The 12,253-nt window shown below is 43.5% G+C and overlaps 1 protein-coding gene and 1 long non-coding RNA gene across 9 annotated transcripts; both read left to right on the top strand.

Moving 5' to 3' along the window:
• The first annotated feature begins 1,133 nt into the window (after positions 1-1,133).
• LOC123075145 (uncharacterized) lies at positions 1,134-2,298 on the top strand. Its single transcript, XM_044497812.1, has one exon. It carries the CDS (start codon positions 1,174-1,176, stop codon positions 2,236-2,238), a length of 1,065 nt encoding a protein of 354 aa, XP_044353747.1. The 5' UTR covers positions 1,134-1,173; the 3' UTR covers positions 2,239-2,298.
• Positions 2,299-2,759: 461 nt separating this feature from the next.
• On the top strand, positions 2,760-9,824 carry LOC123080095 (uncharacterized). Of its 8 annotated transcripts, XR_006438231.1 has the most exons (13): positions 2,762-3,114; positions 3,578-3,706; positions 3,828-3,962; positions 4,119-4,243; positions 4,987-5,425; positions 5,554-5,663; positions 6,353-6,482; positions 6,584-6,649; positions 6,784-7,108; positions 7,650-7,724; positions 8,017-8,165; positions 8,636-8,736; positions 9,321-9,824. It is a non-coding gene; the product is annotated as an uncharacterized lncRNA (long non-coding RNA). The 8 variants fall into 8 exon arrangements; XR_006438230.1 differs by having other exon boundaries at positions 6,584-7,108; XR_006438227.1 differs by having other exon boundaries at positions 2,763-3,114; positions 6,353-6,649.
• Positions 9,825-12,253: the final 2,429 nt, after the last annotated feature.

Here is a 12,253-nt window from a genome sequence, read left to right as displayed (position 1 = left end):
AGATATTATTAACAAAAAACTGAAACCACGAACATAAGTTCAACTTGTGAACATCTTTTTAGAAAATGAAACAATTCACGTAATTCGAAACAAAAATTGAAACAGGGAACATTTTCTGAAATGCGAACATCTTTTGAAATTCTTATCTGGTTTTGAAACCGCAATATTTTTTGAATTTGTGAACAAATATTCGAAAATTGAACACCTCAGATATTCCAAACAAAGAAATTGAAACGACGAACATTTTTTTCAACAGGTGAACATTTTTCAGAAAATGGAACAATTCACGAAATTCCTCACAAAACTTGGTACCGTGAATATTTTTTAAAATTGCTGAACATTTTTCTGAAATGCGAACATCTTTTGAAATTCTGATAAAATTTTGAAACTGTGAACATTTTTGGAAATTACTGAACATTTTCTGAACCATGAACATTTTTGCAAATTGTGAATTGTTTTTAAAGAAGGAACATTTTTTGGAGTTTCTGAACATTTTTTGAATTTTGACCAAAATTTTAAAACAGGCACATTTTTGGAAATTCATGTGCAATTTTTGAAATTGAAACATTTTTTGAATTTGTGATTAAATTTGAAAATCAGTAAAAAAATTGAAATCTGAAGAAAACTTGAAATTATTGAAAAATATTTAAAAGGAAAATTAACTGAAAAAGAAAAAAAGAAAAAAGAAACAAAAAAGAGAGAAGAATAAAAGAAACAGAAAAAAGACAGAAAAAGAAAAAAAACAGGAAAAGGAAAAACGAAAAAATAGAAAGGAAAAATGAAACCGGTTCTGGAACTTCTAGAAGGTTCCCAAAACCAGTAAAAACCGGCTGTGAATCCTCTAGAAAGTTCCCAAAACCAGAGATGAAAGCTGTACATATGCTATAGTTGGGCCGGCCCAAATCGCTCGCCAGGTCGCCCCGCCTGTGCGATTCGCTGTCTGTTTGACGCAAAATGCGTCAAATAGGGTTTTCCGGCTTCAATTGCCGCCCCGTTCCCCCCACCGCCAGGGCCGGCTGCGGCTCCTATTGAAGTTCAGGTACGCGATCTTGCCTCCGAATTCGATTCCAACTGGCTCGAGCCCCAAGCACAATAAAAATCGAGTCTTAGGCCTCTGCTGCTTGCAGATAGTCAAGAACATACTCGGAGGGAGGAGCAGATCAGAGATCACGGATGTCTAAGCGGCAGCGGGGACAGGAGAAGCAGGCGAACTGCGCCTGCAAAAGGTCACGGCCTGAACCTGATCGGAAGCACCTCTATCTGGTACTCGATGACTGGGAAGATGGGTTCAGCATCCACAAGATTGACGCCGCCGACGATGACGCGGACCTTGGCCAGCCACCCGTCCTCCGGTTGGTGTCGCCGGCACCTGCTTATCCAATGCGCTTTGCGGTCCTGGGCAGCAACATCGTCATCGTCACCGACCCATATTGTGGTCAGGCTCCCACACTTGTCTATGACACGAAAAGAACAGGACTCGCCGTCGGCCCTCCACTCCCCGGTCCACTGGTAGGTGATTTCCACGCCTCCGTGGCCACTGCGGAGATGCTGTATGCGCTGAGTTTTTGCCAGTGGGGTCAGCAGCACTCCTTTGAGGTGATGTCTCGGGCTCCTCCAAGTCCTCGTACCATGGGCTGGTCATGGAGAAGCGTGCCCTCGCCGCCGCCGTTCGAGGAGGATGAATGGATCACCTCCTACGCCGTGCACCCGGATGGACACACCATCTTCATGTCTGTGCTCAACAATCACAATATGAAACGCCGTACCTTCTCCTTCGACACCGGGCACGTCGAGTGGAGGTTCCATGGGGAACGGGCCTTGCCTTTCCAAGGCCAGGGCTACTATGACAGCACGCTGGACGCATGGGTTGGCCTTCGCGAGGATGGCTACGTCTGCGCCTGCCAGGTCGCGCCCCGCAGCGGCGCCATGCGGCCGGAGTGGAAGATCGTCAAGGAGAAGATGTTCCACAAGGTCCCGGAGAGGAAGCAGGCTGCGTCGTATGCCACTCTCACGTACATGGGCAACGCCAGGTTTTGCCTTATGGAGTCCGTTGTACGTGAGGAAGTGGAGTATGAGGATGCCTTTGGTGATTGTGATGGCTGCATGCTCCATATGACCAGGTTTGGCCTCAGGTACAGTCATAAGGGAGAGCTGCAGACGACCATCGATTTTACCACCAGCTCTTATCCATTGTCGAAGCATTTCACAGATTTTTCTCCTGTAGCGTTCTGGATGTAGCTAGGGCTGGTTGGCCTGTGGTTGTATGCAATGAAATGGATACTATATATGCCCGTTCGAGTTTCTGGATGTAAATTATGATTTGCATGGATAAGAAGTTTGCTTCTCGGCGATTAATCTTGTTTTTTTTCATGTCAGTCCTGGAAAACTCTTGAATGCTGATAGGCTTCAGGTATGATACATACCATATGTCATACTCAATGTGGATGCATGGCAAGATTCAGATCATTCTCAAGATAAATGACTAAAGTATTTCGCCACTACAGAAATGAAATGATACATTCTAAGTAATAAAAAAGATATGTGATGATCTCTACTTCTAATGTCTCAGTTGGTAGTCCGCGTTCCGGGTTTTATTTTCGTCCCACCTAACATGGTCTTTTTTGGTACTTGCTCCCACCTCCCGCTCAGCCGTGATGAACCAAGAAAAACCCTCCGGTCGAGTCCCGCACCCGCCCCACGCGCCCAACCTCCCGTCGTATCCAACTGACACGAACGAAATAAACCAGCGAAAACAAACCGGCGAAAATTAACCAGCGAAAAAAATCGCAAACCAATCGCCCGCACGTACGAGCGAGGTCTCGTGCCCTCGAGCGAGAAACAGTCGCCCGACTCTGTGCCCTCCTTCGCCCGCCGCCGCCCTTCGTCCCTTCACCGCCACCGCTCCATCCCTTCGCCGCCGCCCTGGCCAACGAGCCTCCCTCAATCTGTTTCCTAAGATCTCTCGAGACCGCCCCAGCCCCGAGACAGGCAGCCACCGAGATCCGAGATCGGAGATGAGCCGCCTCCGCTGAGGAACGAGAGGAGCCGCCGCCTCCAGGTCGTCGTTGTGCCACACCGCCGCCTCCAGGTCGCCGCCGTCACGCACTGCCTCAGGTCCGTTGACCACTCCTCTCCCCGCCACTACTCACTGCCAGCCCCGCACAGCTCTGCCTCCACGGCGGGGATTCTCTCTATGGCGTCCATGAGAGGTGGCTGCAGCCGCCATGGTGCTGATCCGGTCCTTGCTGCTGGATCCGGCCCTCTCCACTCCTCCTCCTGGTCCGATCCAATGGCGACCGCACGACGTCGACCTCCCGGATGGCGTGAGGTCCCAGCGGCAACGTCAGGCCCCTTGCGGTTGGGGTCGATTTGAGGTGGCTCCGGTGGAAACATGGACCACGTCACACTGTTACAGGGGCTCCCGAGGCGACATCCAGTTGCTCCGCGCGCGGGGATTATTTTCACCTCTGTTTACTTTTGCGTTTATTTTGCAGGCCAAAAACAGGTGAGCGAATCGGGATTCAGCCGTGCGAGATTTTTTGTGATGATGTTGCTCCATGTTCTTTTTGTGATTCAGGTGTTCGTTTTGCACATGTTCATAGTGGGCAACCTCGAGGTCATCGTCACTTCGAGCGCGGCGAGATCCTCGAGGTCGTCATCATCACAGACAAGGGCACTGGCAGATCCAATGGCGGCGGATTCATGAGTACCCACCCAAACAAATCTCTCTTCCCCTCGTCATCGACTGATCTTCAGTAGTTAATTTTCTTGCTTAATTCAGTCCCGTTAGTTGATGCTATGCCCTGTTTGATGCTGTTACATTCCAGGAGGCGGAGGCGGCCATTAGGGCGTGCTTCAGTCTGTACCCGATGATTGGCGGCCGGAGGGCAACTGCAACCTCGCATGCCTCGGGTCCAGAGGTCCAAGGCACGACAACCAACTGCCTCTTCAGCCATATGCTGGTAATTAATTAGTTCGATTATTTGATTAACGTAAAATTCACTGAAATATATGAATTATTAGTTTTAGTGAGAATTAACCGCGATGCATTTCATAGTTTGATTGTTAGTCGTTGACCATTAGCAAGAATCTGTCAATTAACTTATATGTAATGGCAGGGTGTCCGTGTTGAACGTAGCAGATGGTTGCCCTTCAAGCATCAACAAATTGGAAATTTCAAGCCCTGATGAGATTACAAGCAGGGCAGAAAGGGAATCAACACCATCACGCCAAAACATTGAAGGTGAATAAGTGAACCATTATTTAAGTAAATAGACGAATCATATTTTGTTAGAACTAATCAGTTGCTGCTAATATAATCCTCTCCAGGAAGATCAGTTTCAGACAATATAATCTGCTATTTACTTTCTAATTTCTATGTATTTAAGCATGTTCAAACTCAGTACAATTGCACAAATGGATATATTTTGATTTGGTGACTTGCTAGAGACGATTGTTCTGGACAGAACCTGGACCTTATGATATCTACCTATATATATGTTTCTGGCCGCATGTCTACTTATTCTCTTAAGGCCACAGTAGGACCGATCGACACTAGATATATCTAATAACTGTATCATGGTTTTCGCAAAAAAATTAAAAAATAATTATCATGGGATCACATGCCATTCTTTTTGCTGAAAAATCACCTGGCTTTATTGGAAATGAATTACCAGGACAGATCCTGTGCACATTATGCTTGGTTAACACCTTTCATTTATCACAAACTGATGGGGAATAAACACTAAGTATGCATGTCTTTCTATCCTTCTGATCATAGCCATCTTTGGTGTCAAGTGATATTAAAATTCTGAAACTACACACACATAGTTTAGGGGTTGTTCATACAATAATCTACATAAGTATGTGTCTATAAAATCAGCAGCAGTGGTTGTTCCTTTAGGTTGCTAGAAATGCTTTTAGCTACAACATTATTTCTGTCAAAAACATTTCAGCTGCCACATGTGTACTCGTTTCATTGTGTAGCGTATTTCCGAAAATGATAATTCCTACGATTCAAAGTTTTTGGACAAAGTTTGAAACTCGAAGGACGACTGCCGTAGTAGGATGAAGAAATGATGTCGCGCACTGGAGGGTGTTGCCGTCGGTCGTGCGTTAGGCGTCTGTTCTACTGAAAGTCGCTCCCAAGAGGGCGTCCATGGTCTATGCCTCGAGAAGCAAAGAAGGGACTCCAACTACATCATTGACACAGCAGCCGAGCAGAGCATGAAAGCATGTCGTTGATACAAATATTCAGTTGCCACGGCCATTGATACAACAGCGGGGCAGATCATGAATGTCAGAGACACGGTGGAGGTGACGCTACCTTTCTCGTCTTGGCATCATGCAGATACTGGTAGTTTAGATGTTATTTGCCACACCGCGGAGATCTCATGTTCAAGCCCATCGGAAGTGCATAATTTTGGTAAGATAATCATGATTTTGGTTCCTTCTTAGTAGCCCTTTTATGGACACATCTGAGAATTGTCTCGGTCCATAGGAAATACTGCTTTTGATGTTGATGATTACATACTAATTCATATTAATTCTAAGGTGAAGGTCGATGTAAATGATTTTACTTGAGCTGACACTTCTCCTCCGGTCTCATTTACCATCAGTATTGGAATTGGATGTCGTTCCTATTACACAACAAAATGTGCAAGGTGTGTTTCGTAATTTTCATGCTTTATTTTAGACGCTCAGAGTTATGATTACTTGATAACACACCTGCATACTGCAGAACAATGGCATGCATTTGACCACCGAGTAAAGGAGCATTTAGTACTGTTGAGAAAGTACTTAATAGTACTAAAACTGAAATTCAATTGCTAGCCCCCTCCACCGATTTTCTCAATGCTAGCCCACCTCCCGTCTGATTTTTTTCCAAAGAAAGAAAAGCCCACCGATTTTCCTCTGGTTTTTTTCTAGCATACCCAAATGGATGATCATGAGAGCCCCACCCAGCCCGATCCATCCCTGTACTAATCTTTCCTTGCAAATCTTAACTTTCCTTACCAAGGCCACATATTCCTAAATCACAAACCATTCTACTGAGTACAGAGGGTTGACATTTGCTCACTACAGTTGATGCTCTTTCTCACCTTCATGATCTAGGCAAACTCAAGAAACAAGGATTGTAAGACTGGCTAGAAATTTCTTAGTTAATTCCATGTTATGAACGGTGTCCTGTACATATTGTCCACCTACATTTCTTATATTCCTTTGATATTTGCGTGCATGATATATATTAAATTTTACAGAGGGTTGATTCATTTGCTCACTAGGATTATCCTTTTAATTTACTTGTACATTATGTGCTGCACTAGGATTATATATTTGTTTTGTGCTACAGGTTAGGTTGCAGTTCAGTGTGGCATTCTGGCATATGTTTCGGGGTACTGGAGGAGATCCTTTTGGTGCACCTACAAAGAACTGGCCTTGGGAGGATGGCACAAATTCCCTGGCCATGGCTAAGAGAAGAAGTATGGGAATTACCTGATCTTGTGTCTTAGGTCCATGGCTGGAATCAACAACTTATGCTTCGATTTCTGTTTTGGTGATATCTCAATTCGAGTTCATGAAGAAGCTTGGAGTTGACAGGCGGTGCTTCCATGACAGGGACATCACCCCTGATGGGAAAACACTCGCGGTATTATTTTATTAGAATGATTCTTGAAGTTGCAAGTTGCAACCTCGAGTTAGGGGAATTGAGACGGGTAGTGACCGACATTAGAGCAGGTTTATTATGATTGTATTTACAAGGGTACATGACTATGTTTTCAGCACAAGGAATATGGTTATTGATGGTTTACGCCCCGGCTGCGCCCACATCGTCCCGACACCAAGTTCAAGACCAAGTTCTAACCCCTGTACCCAATCTACCTCCATGGATCGTGTCTCTCACTACCCAAGAGCATCAATTCAACTCGACAGATTGACAAAAGAGATGAACCTAGAGTTTGAGGCTTGGGTAGTGTGGACACTGACCTGATGATGAGTGTTGTATGGTGGTCAAGTGGTGCCACTTCCCCTCGCCACATGCTGCTTAGTCTGCTCATTGAAGGTGCTCTCTGTTAGTGTTTGGCTGCTGCTGCTGCTGTAGGTCAAGGTATGTACGTAGCATCTTCTTGCAATGGATTTTGTTTTATGGCTATATACAAATTATTTTGGTATAGATTTGTGATTTTTGTTCCATCCACTTAACCCAGTATATAGTAGCAGCTTTTGATGTTCTTTCCTCACCGGCGAATGTCAAAATTTATCATGTGTGCAATTTTTTGACTGTAGTACGAATAGTTGTAACATATTCTCTTTAGCCTTGCAGCTCATAGCATCCGCTTGATTAAGTGAGTTTGATTCAGCTATACAAGTTAGGAATCCAAAGAAGTTGGCTCAGAATAGATAAATATGTGTCCACAGATTATTCACAGTAATTTGGTTACTTAAATGCCTAGGATTAGATGCATAATATTGTGTGAGCACGACAGGACAATTTTATAAAAAAATGATCTGACCTGAAGCCTATATGCCATTTAAGCACTGATTTTTTTTCTAACTTCAGAAACCTATAGCTGTTTCCTGCTCTCCAGTATGCTTTGTCATCAAATTTGAATGCAGATAAATAAGAATTGTTCATGTTTTACCAACAGGGCATGCTATGATTACTTTGGTGGAGACATATTTAAGAATGGTGTTATCACTGAATGCCCTTGATGTCTGCCAAGGTAAAATAGCGAAAAAAGAACATTTTCTTTATCCTGTAGGAACAAGCCAGTAGTTATAGGAATTTATCTTTATTTCTCGATATATGCAGACAATGATGTTCACGTAGGTAGTTTTGGAATAATTATCTTTCGTGCTTACTGGAAGGTAGAAATATGGTTGACGATACACACCCATTGGCAAAGTTTGAACCAGAGACAGTTACCTAAAACCATTGCTTCACACCGAGCCGACCTACTTCCCAAAAGATTTTCAATTTCAGTTTACTGAATAATTTTTTCTTGCTGAAACTAGAAGAAGGGAGCAAGCGGCAGAAGATTATGATATTGCTGCTATTGGGAGATGCAGTAAAATATGGACAAGTTCCTGTATTTTATGGAAGGTGTAGTATTGAAGCTTCTTGCACTGATCTAGAATGGATCTTGACTTCGCCCAAGAGTGAGGTATATTGAGATTAATGGCACACAGTTACATACTGATAGGAGAACTGGTTGCAGTTTGTCATTATTTCCTTGCATCTACAGGTAGCTCATCTACTTTTGGTTCATGCAATGAATATTTCGTGTCTACAGTTTGTCGGATGCACCTACATATCAAGAAATATTTTATTGGTGCAAATTGATATTTGAATTTTAAATAGGGACGTCAACTTCAAAAAAGCATTAGCAGGCTTGGTAAATGCATGAAGTATTGATCATGAGCTATGTTAAACAGAGTAGCTTAGAAGGATGCCCAGAACTCACCCATTTCAGTTGAGGACATGCAACCTAAGCCTTCCATGGTTCTGTTAGATGGTTCTTTTAGTTTTTATGGTTGTGTATAGATAATTTGGTTTAAGCACTGATATGTTCAGGTTATAGTTTTTGAGCATCTGATTACTATTCCTATTATATATATTTATGTGCTTTTTCAGATGTGAAAGCGCATGTTACATAAGAAATCATTATCTCTGAAGCATACTCACATTGGACCAAGAACTAGGCGAGGTTCAGACTTCAGAGAAATGATAACAAGGTTAGTTCCTCGCTCCTCTGTTGGACTTTTAGTTTCAAGTTCACATAACTTTGATGATTTCTTATCAGCTTCACAAGTCTGTATGTTTGCTGGTTCGTACTTGATATGTGATAACCAGAGCCAAAACAAATTTGGTCATGTTATTGAGGGGTTTGTCCGAACTCCAGCGCAAGGACTTTCTGGTTAAAAAAAGAACTTTTGGTCTCTTTAATTACAAATTGATTGCAACATCGTGTTAGTCATCCATGGTCTCTAAAAGGATTTGCTAATAACAACAAATAATCAGTACCACCACTAACCCTTTACATGATGCATTGTCAGTATATGTTTCACATCATGTCGCATCCATTCTCTTAGTGTAGTCAGAGTGTTCATCATTTTTTGCAATTGGCCTGAAAGATATCGAACCTCTAATATGTGGTTGTAAGATCTGCTTTGGTTAAACATTCTATTTACCCACCTTCAGGAGAATTGTAAATGGCATTTGGTTATTCATGTATACCACCAGTAGGACTCATGGGATTTATGGATTGTCAATAGCCCTCATCTGATTCCTTGATGTACTTATATCGCTTTCTTTTCAGTCTCCTTTCCATTCGAGCGGGGCGATGAGGGAAAGAACTGGTTGTGGTGAAAGTTAGTTTAGTGCATCAAGGATTGGAGGTTCTGAGATTTGCAAGAGGTGATGGAGGATGTTTAGTTACTTTGGCTCCTGATAGAGTACTGGAAGATGAGTACAAGCATAAGCTTATTCAAAATCTGAAGTTCCTGACTGCATGAGACATGTACTCCCTTTGTTCCTAAATATAATTCCTTTTAGAGATTCCACTATAGAGACTAGATTCGGATGTATATAGACGCCTTTTAGAGTATATGTTCGCTCATTTTGCTCTGTATGTAGTCTATAGTGAAATCTCCAAAAGACTTATATTTAGGAACGGAGGGAGTATTTTGTAATCTTTTTTTTCTTCTTTTTCATTTTCTTCTACTTATTTTCAGTTTGAACGAACGGAGGGAACAACATGAAGATGGGTAGCACTATACAGTTTTATAGCAGTAACATTTGCGAGCTTCTTAAATTTGGTATCTATGAATAGTTGATTTGTTCGTTTTGATTTATAGCCTTGTAGATGTTCACCTCTCTGCGAGATTTCCATAATGGAATGTCGTCCGGTGTATTCGATGGGCAGCTCAGCTTGCACGTGAATTGGACGTGGCAAAGCTTATCTTGGAGCAGACTCAAAAACAGTGGCGGCTAAATTAAGAAGCTCGGAAATTGATAGATCAATCTATGGCCTATTGCTGAGGAGGTAAAGGAGTGCATGCCATCAAGAGAGGAGTTTCAGGGTGGTATGGGTGAGATGCTTGACTAATGGAGCTTCTCTTTGGCTAACTAAAGAGGATTGTGCGAATAAGTTATGTGAAACTTGGGCCAGGTACATATCAGATCGTATTCGTGATGTTTTTGGTCTCGGATCGTGCTGAAATGAATGAATAAAACAAAACTCATTTCAACTAAAAAAACATGACTGTTTGAGTTGTCAATAGGAGCATCTATAGCCGGATTTAGCAAATCCACGCACCCTAAAAGTCCACAGAAGCGCCCAGTCAGTGTCCGTTTTGAGCCTCTATTTGTTCGTTCATGCAACCATACTCCTCATTTTGTCCCTTATATATCCGGTGACGTGCATGTGCTTGGTGGAGATGAAGAGAGAGAAAGAAAAGAAAGAAAAGGTAGTCCATGGTGGGCCACATCTTACGTGGCGGATCGACCATGCGCGTCTATGAGCCTCATATACTCCCCATATTTGGTGTCAATGTGAGAGTTTGCGAATAGCCTGGACCGGGGATGATATAAGGGTCGGGTTGGGTTACCATTTTCCTTCTCTCTCCTGTGCAGTTAACGATCGGGCGTGTTCGTAGATTTGAGGGGACCAGCTGTATGTGCTCTAAGATTATTGTGTTTAATAATATGATGTGTGTTAGCCGACTGTCGAAAAAAAAGATGTGAGTTAGCTTAAACGACATTGTTCTCGGTAATATTAACTCAGTGAGTAGCACCTTATCTTTTTTCTCAAAGGCCCGTGGCAACGCACGGGCGTTTTACTAGTATGTTTACAAACTAACTTGACCCGTGATCGCGTAGGCCTCTTCACCTTAATGGCCTGTTTTGTTCTAGCATAAAAAGGAATGCATATCTAAAATAGAGGGTCTGATCATAGATTTTTTTTAAAGGTATGTCATTGACTTCCTGGACTAATTCAGAAAATGCTCCCTTATTATTAGATTTTGGAATTAATCAACCAAAAATTGTACAGCCCTTTAACTTTGAATTAGGCTGGTTTTTAAGGGTGGATCTAGAAAGTGTTGTTTCTCAGGTTTGCAATAGTGCTTATTGCGGTATAGAAGTATAAAGGATCAGTGGTATGAGGAAAAAATATATTAAAAGGGTGGAACTTGAACTATATACAAAAAAGAGTAATTGGTAGATGCTATTAATGACATAGATAAATACAGTGAGATTCATGGTCTGAGTAGAGATAAATATCTTCAACATTCAGAGGAATGTAGGCGCATAATTGTTGTATCCCGAGATTATTGTTCTCCAACTGCCTCCCGGATGGCTCGAGGGCGACTCCGGAGGCCGCCGCCGCCACTCCTAGAGGCCATCACCACTGCTACTCCCTCCCACTTCGTCGCCGGAGGAGCCCCCCAGGCTAAGCCTTGCGGCGGACAACAGCGGCTAGGACATGCTCTTCCTCACCTTGGCGCTTCCAACCCCTCCCTCAGATCCAAGGCCTCGGAGTCGCCATCTGCTCTCCGATCGGCGTGTGCTGACCCTTAGATAGCTGCTCGCTGTCGGTGTCAAAACCGACATCGGGTAGGGGGTCCCGAACTGTGCGTCTAAGGATCGATGGTAACAGGAGGCAGGGGACACGATGTTTACCCAGGTTCGGGCCCTCTTAATGGAGGTAATACCCTACTTCCTGCTTGATTGACTTTGATGAGTATAGGGGTTACAAGAGTTGATCTACCTCGAGATCGTAATGGCTAAACCCTAGATGTCTAGCCTGTATGATGATGATTATGATCGCCTCTACGGACTAAACCCTCCGGTTTATATAGACACCGGAGGGGGCCAGGGCCGTACAGAATCGGTTTACAGAGAAAGGAATCTTCATATCCGAACGCCAAGTTTGCCTTCCACGCCAAGGGGAGTCCCATCTAGACACGGGGGAACGCCTTCCATATTATATCTTCACGGCCCATGAGTCCGGCCCATGTCACATAGCCCGGATGCCCGAGGACCCCCTAATCTAGGACTCCCTCAGTAGCCCCCGAACCAGTCTTCAATGACGACGTGTCCGGCGCGCACATTGTCTTCGGCATTGCAAGGCGGGTTCATCCTCCGAGTACTTCAAAGCATCTGAACCAAAGGACTGTATTCGGCTTTTACATCTTCGGTCTTGGTAAGGTGAATTCTTCGAACAGCTCGCTATACATTAAATGTTATACC

This window comes from Triticum aestivum, chromosome 3D, assembly GCF_018294505.1.
Source record: "Triticum aestivum cultivar Chinese Spring chromosome 3D, IWGSC CS RefSeq v2.1, whole genome shotgun sequence".
In the NCBI taxonomy this organism is placed as follows: domain Eukaryota; kingdom Viridiplantae; phylum Streptophyta; class Magnoliopsida; order Poales; family Poaceae; genus Triticum; species Triticum aestivum.
This window is presented reverse-complemented; position numbering and strand designations above follow the sequence as displayed.

What these genes read in the sequence shown, in the direction of transcription:
- LOC123075145 (XM_044497812.1), top strand. Translation starts at nt 1,174, where the DNA reads ATGTCTAAGCGGCAGCGGGGACAGGAGAAGCAGGCGAACTGCGCCTGC.